The sequence below is a fragment of the Myotis myotis genome, unplaced genomic scaffold, assembly GCF_014108235.1.
Source record: "Myotis myotis isolate mMyoMyo1 unplaced genomic scaffold, mMyoMyo1.p scaffold_m19_p_3, whole genome shotgun sequence".
NCBI lineage: Eukaryota > Metazoa > Chordata > Mammalia > Chiroptera > Vespertilionidae > Myotis > Myotis myotis.
The window spans coordinates 26,900,140-26,919,108 of NW_023416335.1; the positions used below are offsets into that span (position 1 = coordinate 26,900,140).

At 52.4% G+C, this 18,969-nt stretch overlaps 1 protein-coding gene across 13 annotated transcripts in view; it reads right to left on the reverse strand.

The window, feature by feature from the left end:
* The window catches only part of MCF2L (MCF.2 cell line derived transforming sequence like), a 175,405-nt gene that overhangs the window by 23,726 nt on the left and 132,710 nt on the right, over nt 1–18,969 (reverse strand). For 10 of the 13 annotated variants that reach the window (XR_004965891.1, XR_004965892.1, XR_004965893.1 and 7 more), the window contains 6 exons: nt 15,082–15,172; nt 6,838–6,957; nt 5,021–5,137; nt 4,324–4,473; nt 3,018–3,142; nt 1,616–1,730 (listed from right to left, as the gene is read on the reverse strand). Coding sequence is in view for 10 of the 13 variants with exons in the window: in XM_036298210.1 (XP_036154103.1) it covers nt 1,616–1,730; nt 3,018–3,142; nt 4,324–4,473; nt 5,021–5,137; nt 6,838–6,957; nt 15,082–15,172 (718 nt within the window). In the remaining 3 variants the exon portion in view is untranslated. Of the gene's footprint in view, nt 1–1,615; nt 1,731–3,017; nt 3,143–4,323; nt 4,474–4,613; nt 5,001–5,020; nt 5,138–6,837; nt 6,958–15,081; nt 15,173–15,568; nt 16,232–18,969 lie in introns of those variants that run through there. The other 3 variants (XM_036298213.1, XM_036298214.1, XM_036298212.1) reach the window with 3 other exon arrangements.

The window sequence follows — 18,969 nt, forward strand, 5'->3', positions numbered from 1 at the left end:
ACATGAATGTACAGCAAAAAACAAACTGTTATTACACAGAACAGCCTGGATGCATCTCCAGAGAATCATGCTGTGTGGAAACAGCCAGTCCCAAAGGTTAAGTGCAGTACAATCCCATTTATAGAACATTTTTCATGACAACAAGGGACATGGAGATGAGTGGTTGCCAGGGGTTCAGGAGGGGGTAGAAGGAGGGGGGGTGTGTGTCTATGAAAGGGCAACATGGGCATCCTTGTGGGGATGGAATGACCTGTGTGTAGACTGTGTCAGGGTCAGTATCCTGGCTGTGATCCTGCATTTTAGTTTGGGAAGATGTCACCAGTTAGGAAAATTGGGTGAAGGGTACATGGCATCTCTTTGATTTTATTTCTGACAACAGCACTTGAAGCTACAATTATCCTAAATAATAAAAGCCTAATAAGCAAATCTACCAAACAGGGGGCAGGACTGGTGAGCAGGCGGCACCAGGCCAGCCAAGGTGGGTGCTGTGGGTCGCCTCCTGCAGAGGGAGGCCAGACTGCGGGTTAGGCCTGCTCCCTGGACATCCCCCAAGGGCTCCTGGTCTGCAAGAGGGCACAGGCCAGGCTGAGAGACACCCCCGCCCCATTCCGAGTGTACAAATTTTCGTGCACCGGGCCCCTAGTCTTCAAATAAAAGGTGTGGTTGTCTGAGAGCCTTCCTCAGTTCCCAAAGAAACAAGGAAGGAATGATCTTCTCCAGGGGTGCTGTTCCCACTGGCTGGCGTGACCTCTCTGTTCTGAGTCAGTGACACTGCCTCACCTTGCTGTCCCGAGTTCGAGCACTGCCCACCTGAACAGTGCTCAGTGAAGACTGCTGGACTAGGTCACACCTCTTCTGGAAAGTGATGCTCATGACTCCTTGGGGAGGACTACAATGGGAGGACGGTCCCCATAGAACCGTCACCGGTCCTCCTCATCTGCATGTAGACACGGCCTCACAACAGCTTGGTCACTGAACTTGACGTGGCTACCTATTTCCTGTGGATTTATGACCCCTCCTTGACCAGAGGTTTCCTGAGGACAGGAAAGATGCTGCCCTGGTCTACATTGTCACTGATGGCTTTACCGTTTTATATTCCTTCGTTGCTTCAGGACCAGGCCACAGGGAAGTGTACACGTATTCTGCACAAATAAATGATTAACAGGCTTCCAATGAGGTGGCCATCTCTAACGATCTAACACAATGATGGCGCATCACTTCTATTAAAGCCCTGTCACACTGAATCCAAGGTGTATGCACAGGGCCCTGCCAGGCACACAGTAGGCACATGTTGGAGAAAAGAACATACAGATGACCATAAAGGGAGAATGAAGTTTGCTTGACTAATGAACAAATAATGCGGAAGAACATGCCAATGAACATATTTTGCACAACCTTTGCCTATAATGATTTACTCATCAATCACATACTCTAAGGTTGACTCCAACTTGATCTTGGGGCTCCATGTGGCTAACAGAGACTATTCCACATAGAACCATAGTCAACTGGGTACCCAGCTCTGGGCATCCAGGGGATCCAGGCCACTTCCTGGCTTCCTGCAGCCAGAACACCAGGTGCCCGCCTACAGGTTCTCTCCAGGCTCTGGGCCACTCACCTCTCGGAAATCCTGCTCAAAATGCCGGAGCTGCAGACACTGTTCGAGTTTTTGCTGATGCTTTGCCCAAAACTCATCAAAGGCAGCCTCAGTTTCATTCAGCTGGGCCAGGAGCCTAGGAAAGAGGAAGGCACTTGTGCTGGCTGGAGTGACCCACGGGGGAAGGAAGAATTGCCCCCAGCAACGTGAAGCAGGGGTGGAGGGCTCAGCCTCCCAGCAGCCTTCTTAACACCCTTGCCACCTCTTAGCTGGGCACTAAAGCACAGGTTTAGGAGGGAGGGCTTTCTTCAGGGCCCACTGACTTGAGAGGGAGGGCAGCTGGCTGAGTGGAGTTTGTTTATTTTTACAAGGTCGAGATGGTAAAGGTCTGGGGTCATTATTTACCACTTTGATTCTGGGGTTAAGAAAACAGTAAGCTGCACGTGTAGGTGAAAAGCTGCAGCCGCCACTTACTGTCATCACTCCCAAATCTGAGAACCCCCGTGCTGCAGACACTGTGCTGGACAAGTGTGAACCAATTTGATCCCACACCCACCCGTCAGGTGCTCAGGCTGGCCCCATTGTATAGATGAAGAAACTGAGTCTGGGGGAATTAGCAGTGTGCTCCAACCTCCTCCGTTCGTGACATTGAGGACATCTGCACAGGCTTCCCTCGTGTCCCAGGGCCCACTCTGCGTCCCCGACACAGAACACCTGCTCGGTGTGTGCACTTCGGCCACGAGGAGGGAACCCAGGTTAAGAGCTGAAAGCATCGGCCAGGGTCCAGGCCTGGGTTTGTCCAGCTGCTCTGCACCTGTCCCCAGCCTGTCCCTGAACAAGGAGATGGGGCCTCGTTGCTGACCTGGCTTTCGGGGCCAAGAGCACAGACTGGGAGGAGGCGCGTGGTGTGTGGACATGGCAGAGCAGCGCACGATATTACCTAGACACTCTACCCTGTGTTTTGTCTCGCAGCTGGACACCAACGGGGGCAAGGACAATCACCCCCTTTCCCTGAAAGAGGAGCTGAGAGGCCTGAGGCTGCTTCCCTACCTGGGAGCAAGCGGAGCCTCAGGTGCGAAACAGGACAGGAAAGCGACTGAGAGCAGATCGCCAAGCCTGACAGCTCTGTCCCCACTGTTGTCCTTTAAAGGACCCTCCACGCCTATGAAAAAGGGCGACTGCGCTAAGAAATCTCCTCCCAGGAAAGCTGTTTTCTTTGGGATTTGGGAGAAAGGCATTTCAGCAGGAAGGATTCTGAGGTGCCCTTGCTTCCCCTTGGGATGAGGAAACCAGGCTCTGAGAGGCGACGAGGCAGCACGGGTGGGGCCTCTGCTCCTGCCTGTCTGTCCCTCTGTCCTCAGCCTGCAGCCTCTCGCTGTCACAGCGGCCGTGCGCCTGAAAGGCCCGCAGCCCGAGGCCTCACCTCTGCACGGTGGTCTGGTTGTCCAGCTGGTCCTGGTTCAGGCTCTGCTCAGGGCTCTTGGACAGAGGCTCCCTGATGCTCTCCAGGATGCTCTGCCCCTCGTCCAGCGCCAGCCTCATGTCCTCCTGCGGGAAGAGCACGGCACCTCGCACCCCAGGCCCACCCACTCCCCGGGACTCTGACCAGGTTGGAGACAGCGGTGGGCTTTGTGGGGCATCGCCCCCGTGAGGAGAGTGAGCAAGGTGGGCATAGCACCAGCCACAGCGAAGTCTTCCTACCCTCTGTGCTGACCGCTCACTCACGGGGGAAGCAGGCGGGTGTCGGGGAGACTCCTCCTGCTGCAACCAGGGCAGAGCTAGGGTTACGGGTCACTCAGGGGCAGCAGGATAAAGTAGGGGAGTAACAGGACACCAGACCTCTAGGTGCTGCTTCTGCAGCCATCCCCGCTGCCAAGGGTGAAAGGGAGCGAGGGGTTCTCTTGGCGTGGGCGGGGGTACCCCGGAGGGCACCACCAGCAGGTCATGGTCACCGCTGATGCACAGCCTACAATGTGCAGGTCGGGCAGGATGCGGCAGACTCAGGGAGCACCTCTCCCTCAGAGCATTTACCCAGGAAGTGACAGTAAGTACGTGAGTACAGTGGCTGCTTGATGAATGTCAGCCTCTCTGAGTCAGCCCACGTCTCCTCCGCCTGCCGTCTATGGGCCCCCGGGGACAGAATTCCTGTCTTGGTTTACTAAAAAGCAACAGCAACACCTCGATAGAGGGCCCAGCTGCAAGGCAGCTCAGGAGCCGGGTCAGAGAGAAGCCACCTCCCATGCCTTGCTTCAGTCAGAGTTCACAGGCCAACCCCCAGGTGCCTGCATCCACAGCACTGGTTTATGCTGCTTTTAAAAAGGAGCACATCAGTGGATAGAGCGTCGGCCTGTGGACTGAAAGGTCCCAGGTTCGATTCCGGTCAAGGGCATGTACCTGGGTTGCGGGCACATCCTCAGTAGGAAATGTGCAGGAGGCAGCTGATCGATGTTTCTCTCTCATCGATGTTTCTAACTCTCTATCTCTCTCCCTTCCTCTCTGTAAAAAATCAATAAAATATATATAAAAAACAATAAATAAAAAGGAGCGCATTTCAGTTCTCATCACAGAGGTTACCCGGCTCATGAGCAGCAAAAGGCATCTTAGAAAACCCTTTGATTCTGTCTTACCTAATGCTGGCATCGGCTCCTTCTACTCCACCATCTCACACTCCGACAGAGAGCCCCCATTACCCCTCCCCCACTCTCCACCCCCAAAGAAACCGCACATACCTTTGCTTTGTCTTTCTTCTCCGTGTGTGCACAGAGCACCGAGCTCGTCGATTGGACATCGTTGGGCAGCTCCGTTTCGGCCAGCTCGGTCCCGAAGGACTGCAGCATCTGGGCCGTCTGCTTAACCATGAGGGCGAAACTTTCGATGGCCTTGGGAAGAGGGAGAACACCATCACAAAGCTTTGCACGCACCGCACCCTCCTGCTGCCTGCAAAGCGCCCCCGAGGACCGGCCGGGACATCTTCACGGGGACGGGGCCACGGCAAGCCTGGTCTGCGTAGAGTAAATACCTTCCTGCTGGTTCTTAGCCTCACGGCCTCTTCAGACACATACCAGACACTCCTTACATAGGCTTTCATCAGCGAGAGTCATTCTAGGCTCAGGGTCTCTCTCTCCTTGTTGAGAGAGGCGTGAGTGCCGCAATGGACAACAATCTGGGGCTTTTCTCTCTTTCTTTTCAGTCTCTGAGCCCAGAGAAAGCCACTCCCGAACTTATTACTCATGTTATTTCTTTGGATGACTAAGGTCCACTGAGACCATCTCCTCATTCTTGGGGAGAAAACTTGGGTTTTCACAGGAACATGTCTTTGGAAAAGGCAGCATCGAAATGCAAAAGCAATTCTAAGGGTTTCACCGGGGATTATTGCGAGCCACAGCCCGTAGCCCACATCCACGGGAGAGTGCCGGAAAGACTCACCGTGCGGTGACACAGCCACCTGGTGTGGCAGTAATCCAGGGTCCCGCCCAGGTCCTCGGTCAACTGGGACTTGTCGATGTAACCGTGTAATTCTGGTACTGAGCTCAGCATTATGACCTAGAGGAGAAAGGAAACTGCCTCCAGACACAGAACGCCCAGCAGACGGGCAGGAAACGTTTTCTTGCTGGTGGCCCTGTTGGCCGAAGTCACTGGCTTTGGGCCTGGCTTTCAATCCCAGCTCTACCACTAACCGGCTGGTTAACTGGAGGCAAGTCGCTTATTTTCCCTATGTCTCAGCTTCCCCATTCATGAAATGGGTACAGGATGACTAATCCCACCAGATGACAGCCACTGAAGGGTGGCAAACCCTTGACCTAGCTGGGCTTGGCATGGACATCAGGCACATGGAAAGCACGGACGCTCCTCCGGCCAGGTGAGCTCAGCATGGTAATCGGACAGAGCTCGGACTCTAAAGAAAACCATTTGGTCTTCGTTTCTGCTGACAGACTGTGAGGTCACTGCAGGTTCAGACCCAGTTCAGTGCCCTTTACCTACACGATGGCCTTGACAGGGGACCACACGGTTGTGGTGACCAAGCAAGCTCTTCCACACGGGACACTTGTTTTATTGTGTTTTTTTTTGTCCTTTCTGAGGTCATTCTGCCCATGAGTTCTGGATGAAAATATAGCCTTTGCTTTGTAAGCTGTCAGATACTAAACCTCTGGAGAGGTTTAGCCCAAATGTGATTTGAAACCACCTCATGTATTATTAAATGCTGTATTAGTTTAAAGCAGCGGTTCCCCCACCCCCGCAATTCTGTCCCTCAGGGGACACTTGACAATGTCTGGAGACATTTTTGATTGTCACAATGTTTGGGGGGTAGGGAGGGTGGTGCTGGCATTTGGTGGGCGGAGGGTAGGGGTAAAATCATGCATAGGTCAGCCCCACCACAGAGAAAATCTGCCCAAACGTCGACAGTGCCAATGTGGAGGTCTTTTGATTGAAGCATGACCTTTTTTTAAATTTTAATCTTCACCCAAGGATAATTTTCCCATTGAATTTTAGACAGAGAGGAAGGGAGGGGGAGAGACAGAGAGAGAAACACTGATGTGAGAGAAACACATCTATTGATCGCCTCCCTCACGTGATGAGCCTGCAACTGAGGTACATGCCTTTGACTGGAATCGAACCCGGGACCCTTCAGTCTGCAGGTGGACGCTCTATCCACTGAGCCAAACCGGCTAGGGTGCATGATCTTCATTTTGTAAAGTAAGCTAAAATGTCCACTTAAAGTAGAAAACAGTTCTCAGCAGAGATGACTTCCTTTTTCTCTTTGTGAAATCTGATTTTTGCCAACTCACTAATTTGGCTGATGTGAGCTGGAGTGAGGAGATGAGGAAAGGATTGGCCTGCAGGGCCAAGGCCTACAGCCCCCACCCTCTGCAGGCATGAGGGATGCTTGCACCCACTTCCCTGGGCCCTCTCTTGTCCCCTGGGCTCCCTTGTTCTTCAGCTTGACTTGCTATAAGAACGTTCTAGACTCATGGCTCTGATGAAATGCCAGTCCTTTGAAGGTGGCCCATCCAAGGCCATGCTTTGCACAGTCACCCCAGGGGTGCAGGGTGGCAGGTGGGAATGAAGGATCATACTGCTCCTGGTTGCATAAGAGGAAGTACAATTTCCGCCTGAGTCGTTTGGGGCTTTAGTTATGCTCACAGCACTGAGGTTAGCACCTTGAGAATTTCCATTATCATAGATGGGCCAAGAATGCAATTACGTTTAGTTCTGCCTACGGAGCTAAAGCCGGGTGTACTTACTGGAACCTTCATCTTAAAGTCATCTCTGTTGAATTTGAAAGCGAGGTCAGAGAGAGTCCTTTGGAAAAATCCTGTTGGTCGCAGAACAAGGACGAGCTGGAGGTTTGCCGGGAAGGAGGCCTGCAGGGAACAGAGGGCGTGGATCGCTGGTGGACCGCTGTAGCTGACGTAGGGGTCCCACACACCTGCAGCTAACTGCACAGGCCGGACGGGGAAGACCTGGTCCGGGTGTTTCCAACACAACAAAGGTTACAGACACTGGACTCCGTCAGAGGCATCACCACCTCTTAAGAGAAAAGGGGAAAAGTCACACTGCTTGATGTTACTTACAAACGAGAAAGTCAAAAGCTTGTTACACTTGTTACAGACTGAATTGTGTCCTCTGAAGTTCAGATGTTGAAGACCAAACCCCCAGTGCCTCAGAATGTGATCATGTTTGGCGATGGGGTCTTTACAGAGGCAGTTAAGCTAAAATAAGTTATTAGCATGGGCCCCCAACCCAATGACTTGTGAAAATGAGAAATTTGGACACAAAACCCACCGGGAGAATGCTACGTGAAGATGAAGGCAGAGATGGGTGATGGGTCTACAGGCCAGGGGTCACCAAAGATTACCAGTTACCCCAGGAGCTGGGGGAGAGGGTGGAATACGTTCTCCCTGTGGCCACAAAGGGAACCAGCCCTGCCTTGACCTTGAACTTCCGGCCTCCAGACTGTGAGGTAATAAAGTTCTGTTGTTTAAACCATCCAGTCCAGGAACTTTGTTTTGACAGCTCCAGGGAACTATACTTGTCAAACAGAAATGAAGCCATACGTGCGTGTGGGCACACACACACACACACACACACACACACACACAAGCTGAAGGAAAGATAAAAATAAGCGTGCGCACCACACTCTTAGATACAATTATGTGAATGTGTTCAGCTACCAGCTTTGCTTACCAGGTACCTGGCCTTGGGCAAGTTACTTAGCCGCCCCGTGCCTCAGTTTCCCCATTTTGAAGCAGAGGTACCAGAGTGCCTTCCTCACGGCACTCCTGAGGGTTAAGTGACTTAATGCACACGCAGAGTTTAGCACAATGCTCACACGAAGCGCTCAAAATCGTGGCGATGACAGACACATAGTAAAAGGCTATTCTAGACGCCAGATGACTTCCAGACGCTGAAATCCAGGGAGACCCCATTACTGAAGCAAGAAATTCTGAAGCAAGTGAGTTCGATTTCTGGATAACCAGGCTATAGGCACCTAAAATACAATACACCAGTGATGGCGAACCTTTTGAGCTCGGCGTGCCAGCATTTTGAAAAACCCTAACTTAACTCTGGTGCCGTGTCACATTTAGAATTTTTCTGATATTTGCAACCATAGTAAAACAAAGACTTATATTTTCGATATTTGTTTTATATATTTAAATGCCATTTAACAAAGAAAAATCAACCAAAAAAATGAGTTCACTGTCACCTCTGACACGCGTGTCATAGGCTCGCCATCACTGTAATACACGAACAGAATGACACAGCCCCAAGGCCTGAAACAGATACCTTGGCTCAAAGGTCATCCTGGCCCACCTCTAACATCCATGATCATCTAAGCAGGGCTGGCAGAAGACCCTAAGCCAGGGACCTGCGGGGCGGCCCATCGGCACACCAGAACCCACGGCACCTACGGATATTCCCGGGTTACGCCTTCCAGGGTTAACACTGCCACCCACCTACTGGTGACATCCACACTGTGCCTGCAACCCGGCTACTCCTTGAGCTCCCACCTGAAGGCCCTCAGTGCCTGCTGGGCACCTCCACTGCCATCTGGGAACCTTGAGGGCAGCGCTAAGACTCCAGTGATGGCGGCCTCTGGGTTGGGTGTGGAGCACATGCCCTTCCCGCCTGCAGCCCTGAGACGCACCCTCCCCACAGGTTCCCCAGCGAGTCTGTGTAGCACCGCCATAGCCCGGATGACGGGGACCATGTGTCCTCGGTCGCCAGCACCTTAGCAGGTGCTCGCTATGTGTCTGCAGCCCTGTGGGCCAGCAGGGGAGCTGTCACAAGGTGCCATCTGCCCAGCCGCTGGAGGTGCCTGGCACAGCCACCCACGTTCACAGCGGGACCCACAGCTCAGGAGGGGCCTGTGAATAAGCACCCCAGCGAGCCGTGACCTCTCCACTGTGCTGCCCCTGCTGGCCCCGCCAATGCTCACTGAGTTCGACTCCTTCGAGCGGAAAAGGCAACTCAGAGAACCACGTGGAGAGTCGGCAGCCTGAGGGCAGATTCCGGGCCATTTACCAACAGGAGGACCGTGCAAACCTGTCACCATCATTTGTGACACTGGCCACCACTCTTTAAGGAAGACATCCTGACGACAGTCTCTTTCTAGAGGCGACAGCGAGTCACGCTTTTCTAAATTTCAATCTTGTTTTTGCCGCCCTAATTCACACCTCGGGGCCGACGTGCTCCGTAAGTACAGGTTTGAACGCATCGGATAAAGCTGTGCCCTGGTCCCCCAGCGATTTCCCGTAGATGCACTCAGCTCAGGCGGCGAGGGCGCCACCGGCAGTGGGCCTCGCTCGCCCGTCCTGGGAGGAGACACTGACCTTGCTGAGCCTGTGGCTGGAGGTGACTGTCTACGTGAAAACCGGTTCATTCTCCCCCTTTTCTTGCTTTAGTGTTTCCATTTCTTTAAGTTGTTGAATCTTTATATTAAAGAGAGTAGTTGGAAGGTCCTAGCCAAGTGAGAAGGCTTAGTGACATACACAAACAATATTTTGAATACAAACAACGGTAAATTAAATTTTCTCTGGGTTGGAGCCAACCATATGTACTAAAAGCCATCTGGGAGAAAATAAAACTTTATTTTAAAAATATAAAGGTAACTGGATGGAGGATTTGGGATGAAGGCTATAACATAACATCTTGTTGCAACTCACTCATGAATCAAGCAATCAGAAAATGATTACAATAGGTTCCTGTGTCATATGAAAGCAATATTCTTTGTTTTCAGGGGCTGACCTTGACTGACTTAGGAACACATAGGATGTGATGACTCTACATGTGCAATTTGGGGATAGATGAAGAGGACTCAACTGGCTTCTGAATTCATATTCTTAGCTTCTTACTAAACGAAGAGGCAACGCAACTGGAGCCAATAGATGAAGGAGTTCTGCGGAACCCTGGTGCTTGGGGGAACGCTGTTTGAAATCCTCCCCAAGTTCAAGTCACTGCCTTAACTTGTGCCCAAAGCCACAGTTATCCAGCCTGACGTGAGATGTTTAATTCAAGTGGAGCAGCTGAAGCCTGACCAATGACATTTGTCTCCTAGTAGCCAAACAAGGAACCCAAGTTTGTGTGATAAATATGAAGCTGGAAGCTTGGATCTCAGTGTGAGGAGATGAAAAACCCAGAGACTGAATCAGAAAAGCTGTCTGTGAGCAGAGGCCTCCGGCCGCCGGGGCCGCTGCTGGGAGGTCTAGGTGCAAGCCTGCCCGATGGGGCATCTAAGACTAGCCCCCGGTGAGTACAGCTGAGACGGTCATAAACACCATTAAGGAAAAGACATTTTAATGAAAAATGAGTAGGAAGGGGGGTAATCTCTGAAGGAAGGACAGTCGTTCCACCAAATACTCTCAACATCGGGATGCCTGGGCTGCCCGCTCTTCTGGGACCAGCAGCGCCTCTGCCCACACCCTCCCCTCCCCTGGCATCACCACCTGTGCTTAGACCTCTGGGAACTGGCACGCAGTAGGCATTCAGTAACATTGTTTAACACAATATTATTTTGCCACATACGGTGTGTTTACTGAATGCCCTAAAATTCCTGGGTCCCTCAGACACTTTGTGCACACACAGACGGCATCGGCTTTATAGGCAAAACCCCGAGTTCTCCCCACGCGGACTGAAACGACCTGAACTGCAATTTCCTTCAATGGCATGCTCTAGGTCAGTGATGGCTAACCTTTTGAGCTCGGCGTGTCAGCATTTTGAAAAACCCTAACTTAACTCTGGTGCTGTGTCACATATAGAATGTTTTTGATATTTGCAACCATAGTAAAACAAAGACTTATATTTTTGACATTTGTTTTATATATTTAAATGCCATTTAACAAAGAAAAATCAACCAAAAATGAGTTCGCGTGTCAGAGGTGTCATAGGTTCGCCATCACTGCTCTAGGACATAGACTGAGCCTGAATTAGGCTAGCTCTGAACTTAAATATGTACAGTCCATTACAACCCTCCACCATGCTAACACCACACACACACACACACACACACACACTCACTCTTCACACACAGACGTAGTAGGAGTGGGTTAAAACTTGAAGTGGAATCCTAGACGACATACCCTGGTATATTTATCAGAGAGGCATTTATCCCAGGACAGTCCAAACTTTGAACCAACTGCTAGATAAACAAAGAGTGATGCTTGAATTCTCAGCTTCGAGTCTTGTTTCTGCTTGTGTCCACCGGTAGAGATCATGGCCTGTGCCAGGTCAGAGCACCCATGGCCCCCAATGCCCATGAGAGCCGATGAAGGCTCTGTTTTGGATGGAGGCACAGCAAGTCTGATTTTAGGAACATTAGACGTTGGCTCCTCCAGTGCCTTATTCTTCTCTTCCAAGCCAAGCTGAAGGCATCCAAGAAAGGAAAATGAACACCCCAAATTAAGGAAAGCTCAGCTCAGGAGACAGCACACATGGTGGCAAAAAATAGCCCTGACCTACGTGGTGTTATGTAAGGGCTGAGCCTCAACCGGGGGCCCAGACACACTAGGAGATGAGTAGAGCCGCTGCCACCGACTTGCTTCTGTGGCACCTGCAGCTGGCCAGGTGCCCTGGTGGAATTGTGTACCCTGGAGCCGCCCATGTGCCGATTCCTCCCGAGGGCGCTGGCCTAGCGGGTGCTGGGTGGTTGTTTTCCCAGAGCCCCCTTGGTTAATAGGATAGGCTGGCTGAAGGTGGCAGCATGCGTACCAGCTCTGGCGCCAGTTCTGTCTCCCACCCCCTGGTCCCACCACAGAGCCATGGTAGAGATCAGACCGATACCCTGGCTCAGAGGTGGACGCATGCTCAAGGAAGGCAGCAGGGCTTGGCTCGTAGCGTCCTGCCCACCCCTATGGCCTGTGCTGTCTCAGGCACCCCTATATATTTTTCTGGTGTCTCTAGGCCAGTGATGGCGAACCTCTTGAGCTCGGCGTGCCAGCATTTTGAAAAACCCTAACTTAACTCTGGTGCCGTGTCACATATAGAAATTTTTTGATCTTTGCAACCATAGTAAAACAAAGATTTATATTTTTGATATTTATTTTATATATTTAAATGCCATTTAACAAAGAAAAATCAACCAAGAAAATGAGTTCGCGTGTCACCTCTGACACGTGTGTCATAGGTTCGCCATCACTGCTCTAGGCATAACTCTGACCACAATGTCTGTCAGCTGTCTGCACCCTGCTTGGGTGTATATTTCTTGCTCATTCTCCCCTTATATCCCCAACACCTTCACGTTCCAGGCGCAGAACAGGGTTTTCACAAATGTGTTCAATACATTAATAGAATTTTTCGCATTGATATCAGTAATTTTTTATAACAAGAAGCATCAGAGTGCAAAGAGAATCTTTGACAATTCTGCTAGAAAAATGCTGATTTCTGGGATTTCCAAACCAGTACTGGGGAACTCTGTGACTTACAGGAAAAAGGATAGAAAAAAAGCCACACGTATATTTTTATTGTGTAAGAATCAGTGCAAACCTAAAATCTCAATCACCAAATTTTCAGCTGTGATTTTTCACAAAACAAAGTTTTAAAGATGAGCCAGCTTGTTTCAGCAATCAATCTGATTATAAGCTTGATGATGAATAAAACTTGGTATGAGCTTGGCTGTGACAGCTCCGGCAGCTGGCCCAGACCACACTGCTGAATTGTAGGGTGATCTGAAGGATTACTCACCCCATCCCCCAATTTATCTGTTTTGTTTTTAACAGCAACCCTGCATTTAGGAAGCTCCTTGCTTCTAACCAGGAACAACTGATTAACTTGAGAGATATTTATGGCGAACCTGTCTCACATAGGGCTTGGGCTGGGTGCCCAGCCACTTGAGGATGGACAGGGCTTGGCCTTGACCTCAAGGAAGCCGTGATGTGCAAACACAGAATGACTGTGAACTTCCATCAAGTAGAGAAAAGTCAGGAGACTCCCAGGGCAGTGCTGCTCTGCTGGGGGCTAGGCGAAGGGGTGTGGAAGGATGAGAAGCCACGTGGTGCTCCGGGGTGAGGGTGTTCCAGGGAGATGCCCGTGTGCAGAGGCGCAGAGAAGCACTTTCCAGCAAGGACGAGAGGCTTGCACCCACAGGGCACGCCCGTGACCAGGTTGGCATTTCAAAAGTACTTTGTGCCCGGCCAGTGTGGCTCAGTAGTTGAGCGTCTACTTATGAACCAGGAGGTCACGGTTCGATTCCTGGTCGGGACACATGCTTGGGTTTCGGGCTCAATCCCTAGTGTGGGGCATGCAGCAGGCAGCCGATCAATGATTCTCCCTCATTATTGATGTTTCTATCTCTCCTTCTCTCTTACTCTCTGAATTCAATAAAAATATCCTTAAAAAAAAAAAAAAAGAGTACTCTAAGTTTATGAGGATTTTAAAATAAAGGAAATCTGATTATATAACACACTGATTTTTTTTCAACCGGTGTGCTGCAAGAATTTTTAAAACATATGATATCTATTTAGTCAGGGGGGCTGACCTCTTTTCCCTTAGATTATCAAATAAAAAACTGACAATAGCCAACACAACAATAGGCATAGGTGTGAATGAATCAAAATTATAACTATTTTTTGTCAGATCGGCAAACAATATATATTTTTTGGTGTGCTGTAGTTCATGTGTTCCATGCGATGAGAAAGGTTGGAAATCGCTGATATAACACACTGACGTCTTTGGAAGTGCTCTGAAGTGTTTTGATCTGTTTCAGATAAATGAGGTCATGGGAAGTGTGTGCTAGGGGGGGCCTGGGCAGGGGACACCTGGGGCGGTGCAGGAAGACGCTTTATCCCAAAGACACAGGTGGGATCCAGTAGTAAAGAGCAGGCTTGCCCCAAAACGATGTGAACTGTAGGAGCCAGAGCAGACCCCGAGCCTTTAATCATCGTTAAGATGAAATAATGAGGCAGAATGTAAGGAAGGAGTCGATTCTTCCACTCTACCCAGAAGCCCACCACAGCAGCCTCTCTGAGGCCAAGAACCAAAGATGGCTGAACGCAAGGCCCAGAACAAGATGGGAGGAGAATTTCACTCTGCCGGGCATTAGGTTTTTAAGAAACGCTTGGGAGCAGCGGAGCCATCACCGCCCAGGGAGACCCGGCCAAGTCGCTCTGGGTCACCCTGCTTGCCAACAATCGCTTTTCGTTCCTTTGGCGGCTGGGAGGCGAGCGTGGGTGGAACCCAGTGTGGTGAGCAGTGCTCCACAGTGGAGATCGTGAGCGGGGGTGGAAGCTACTGGCAAAAATAGGATTCAGGGCTCCCTGCTGACTTAACTCTTCCCTCCTAAATAATCACGGCAAGCTAAACACAGCCACAGACACAGACCAGCTGCTCTGCCCTGGAGGGCGGCACACAGGCTGCAAAACAGCTCCACGGACGTAAAGATAAATTCCTTGGCAGCGAGGGTTACCAAGTGCAGGATGGGGTTCCCAAGAAAGACACAGGCATCTGCGTCAGTCGTAAAACTATGGAATACACAGTCCACTGGAAAGGAGAGGTCATTTAGAAGAAGCTGTTCGATACAGTTAAAACTTCTGGCCTGAAGACACTCTGTGACACACTCAGTGCCCTGTTACTCAGGGCTTTGTGCTCTATTAAAGAATGAATACACAGTAAATCCTGGGCAGCTCACATACTCAATGGTCAGAAATAAGCCAGCTGGTGGAATTGTTTTCTAATTAAAACAGGCCCCCTAAGAGTTAACCCATTTGAGAACACACACACACACACACACACACACACACACACGCGTGCATGCACACACATGCACGCACACACACATGCCTTAGCAACTGTTGAAGTCAAGGAGGTGGGGCTCCAGGCCTCAGGCCACCCGGGCGGTGCTTGAGCTGGCTGTACGCCTCGGTGCTGCACCACAGTGACAGCTAGAACCCACAATGCCACCCAGGCAGAAGGGTCACCAGGAGAGAAACGCTGCTGTGCCCAAGCCCAGGAGAAGAGCAGGCGGGACGTCACAGAGCCGGGGCGCCGACACTTACTGCTATTCGCAGGACTGACGCCTTCACGGAGGTCCATTTGTCCTGCCTTCGGTCTATGACCAGGATGAATCCGATGCCAGCATCTTGCAAGCTGAAACGAGGGGGAGAGAAATATCTGCAATTAACGTGTGCAGCAGGGAGACGGGCTTTCGCGTAATCTCCAAGAAAATCTAATGATAAAACGATTCCTCCCAGGATCCTTATGCCACGTCCGCGCTGCAAGGTAAAACGCGTGCCAAGTAGGCGTCTGAGCAGACTGCAGCATTTCCATGAGCCTCGTCCAGGCAATTTCCAGGACTTGCTCTTATCTAAAGACGCACCAATATTTTCTGTGTTTCCTTTATTTCCCAACCTCACAACAACCATCTCGCAAGGCAAAGATCCAGGCAGAACCTATCCTTCCTGGAGCTTATTCAGTTTTTGTTCCACAGTAAGCGCCGAGTCATTTTCTTTGCTGGGTTGACCAGCTGGCTAAATCCTCCAGGACACGTTGTAATATCCACATGTTACACGAGTCCTGGCAGCTGAGGTCCTCGTGCTCGCCCACGTTAGAGAATTGCTCTTGGTGGCACTGCTGCAACCACGGGAGAGAAGCCCCCAGGCATCCGAAGGCTCAGGAGCATCTGGTGGAAACGGGAGAGGAGACAGGGCTCCTTGCAACAGCAACATCTGTGGCAGAGATAACACTGAGCTGCTGTGGAGTGACAACCTCCGTCCTGACTTAGCCCAGCACGGGAGCCTGAGTCACAGCGTAGAAACCAGGAGGCCTCCTCCACCGGTGCATCCCACAGCTGAGCCAATGGTGCAATGCCAGCAGCGGCCACTGCCAGCCAATCCACGCGGGAGCGAGAGGAGGGCAGGCCGGGGCGCCGAGTGGAAGCGCTAACTTCCAAGCCTTTGAACCGAAGGGAGCCACTTGTGGGTTGAAATGCAAGTCAGAATGACATGCAACAAATAGAAGTTCTGCAGTGTGCGAAAGCCTGCTATAAACGCCACGGAATAAAGTCAGAGCTGTCCTATCCCAAATCCTCCCGGCCCTCAGATGGAATGACGGCGACAGTGACACAGAATGCACACCTGGGTGGGCATGGGCTGTGGATTCTGTGCTCTTATCCCCACTGGAGGACGAAGGGCTCTGGTTAGGAATCTGGGTCAACAACAGCTGAGGCCTCGGTGAGTGTGCAAGTCCTCACCCGCTTTCATTCAGAATAGCCTGTCCGCTGCTGCTATCAGAGCTCACGCGCGCGCACGGCGAGAAGGCAGTGATTGTGTTTCACACTGTCCAGGGCGCTCCACGCAGAACTCCTGAGCTGGCTCAGTTCTTACGGAAGCAAGGTTTTTTTGTTGTTTTGTTTGTGTATCACTCAAGTCTCAGTGCCAGGAACCTAGATTCACAGCGGTCTTGCTCCCCACTGTACCCCAACAGCAAGGGCTCAACACAGATGGCCGGCCGACTTGCCTGACTTGGGCTGGGCTGCTAAGGTAGGACGTTGAGATGGAACAGAGACCCTAGTCCTGTGCCCGGACCCTCCTTTTGTTCTTCGGGGTTGCTACTGGCCAGCCACCGCACTACAAAGCTTGTCAGGATATTCTTTCTCTAATCCTCATAACAACCCTATGAGGCAGCTGAGAGAGCAGACACAGACACAGAGGGGTTAAGTTGCCCAAAATCACACAGCCAGTGAGCACAGACGGAGTGAACCCCATGGTCTGGCTGGGAGTCAGGGCTCTCAGCTGCCTGCATGCTGCCTCCCTGGCCAAGCACACTCCTCCCGCCCCTCCCACCCCTGGGCTTCCCCCTAATGCCAGGCCAGGCGGGGCCTCCTCTCCAGGGGTCCCTGCACCACTCCCAGGTGTTGGGGGACATGATGAGGGGCCTGACCTCAGAAGCAGACAGCAAAGATGCCCACACACCAGAACCCAGCTCGGGGCCAGGAAAACTCTCTTCCGTGCCCCCCTCATCTCGCCTCTCACCATATTTTGGGAGCAGTGACTCAGAGGTGCCTAGACTTATCAAACATAAGGCATCTTATGTAAGATGTAGACCCTCCAAGCCTCCCGTGTGCCCGCATGGCTGCAGCCGCAGAGCAAGGCCATGTGAGATGCCCACCCCCAGGAGCCGAGGCTCAGCAGCCCTCAGGGTCCCATCCTTCCACCCACCAGCTGGCTAAGGAGGGTCTGGATCTGCCCACATGCGTGAAGGACCTGGAGCTCAGGGAGCCCTGCTACACCCCCTCTCCACTCCCAAATGTGTGACCTCATATGCCCAGGAGATGGGGTGCTTCATGCTTGCAGAAGCTGCCTCCAAGGGGGACCCTGGCGTGCCGGGCCGTGGGCTGACGGCTGAAGGTGGCGGCAAGGGAGCAAACAGGGGGCAAGAGTTCAGAATCTGGCAGCCACACGCAGTGTCTCAGGACCCTGGGCACACGTGGCCCGCAGCACACAGATGTTGGCCTCCAACCTTGAAACACTTGGATCAGAGGGCCGCCCTGGCCAGCTGCCCAGCAGCTCAGTGAGGCCGATGAGCTCACTTTTGACCTAAATCATCAAAAGAGGCACAGAGCTGGAGTAAACTGTTTCTGGGGTTCACCACTCACTGGTGTCTCCTCTAACACCTTGGGGCTCATGGGCCTGGGTGCCCATGCACCTGCTAACTCTGTCCGGGTGGCCCTCGGAGGCTGGGGCACACAGGCCCGTCAGCTGTGGGTCCGACCTCCCTTCGCTGGGCGGGAGCAGGGAGCTGCATGGGAACAGTCCAGAAGCAAGGGCTGGGCCGTTCCCGCCGGGGAGCGAGGTCTGCCGTCACCCGGCATCACATCTGTCTAGTTCTTGGCTGAGCTGCGTCTTGGTCCCCAGGCCGGCTGGGAGCGTGTGGGACTTGCTCCCTCCCCCTCCTCTGGTTTAAACCCAATTTATCACAGAGCAGGGATGGGCGGGGGACACAAAGAGAAACCAGGGTGACCGAGGAGGAAAGGCATTCGCAGAGAGGATGGCCGTGGTGGGGAGAGCCGAGGGGTGGAGGGGGTGGGGGGGGCATGATGACACGGGCCTGCTTCTCCAGCTACAACGTGCACCCATGACTCCCAGAATCTGTTAAAATGCTGATTCAGACTCAGGAGGCCAAAGTGGGGCCCTCTTCGTGCATATCTAACAAGCCCCCCACGTGGCTGATGCTGCCAGTCCAAAGACCCCACCAGGATCGCGAGTCCCACGACAAGCCCCGAGGACTTCCTGCGTGGGGAGGTGCGGTGTCTGAGCAGCCCGAGGGGAGGCTGGGACACTGGGGGTGGCTGCTAGACCCCTCGAACTTGGAAAGGAGGGTAGGATGGAGGGGGCAACCCCCAACACCACAAGGAGATATTCAGGTGGAGTGAAGTGGGGGCCCCGAGGATGAACAGAGGGCAGTGCAGAGGTTTGGGGGCATCGTGTCATTCTGGAGGGCGGGGAGTGAGCCGTCAGGGGGTCCGTGGGAGCGGGGAGGTGCTGCCATTGGTGACAGGCCCGGTGATGTTTTTGGAGAAGGGGCAATTGGGAAGAAATCCCAAGGGACTGGGAGGTCACTGCCCTCTCCAGGCCGAGATAACCGGGCGGGGGAGGGGGAGGGGACATGCCTTCCCAGAACAGCAGGGCCCGGGCATTCATCTTCTCGGGAGCACGTGGCCGATACCTGCTGGGTCTGGACGTTTAACCATCACTCGAGAGGGCGCAATAGGCTGAAGGCCTCGCAAAACAGTCGGTGGAACCCGCGGCTGTGCCCTGTGTGCTTGCCCGGTCAGTTCCCACGCCTGTTCTCTCCCCTTCGCAGGAGGCAGGGCTTTCAGGAGACGAAGCCAGGAGGGCCGTCACCTGGGAGCAGCCTGTATTCCCAGCCTGGCCATATGCACAGTT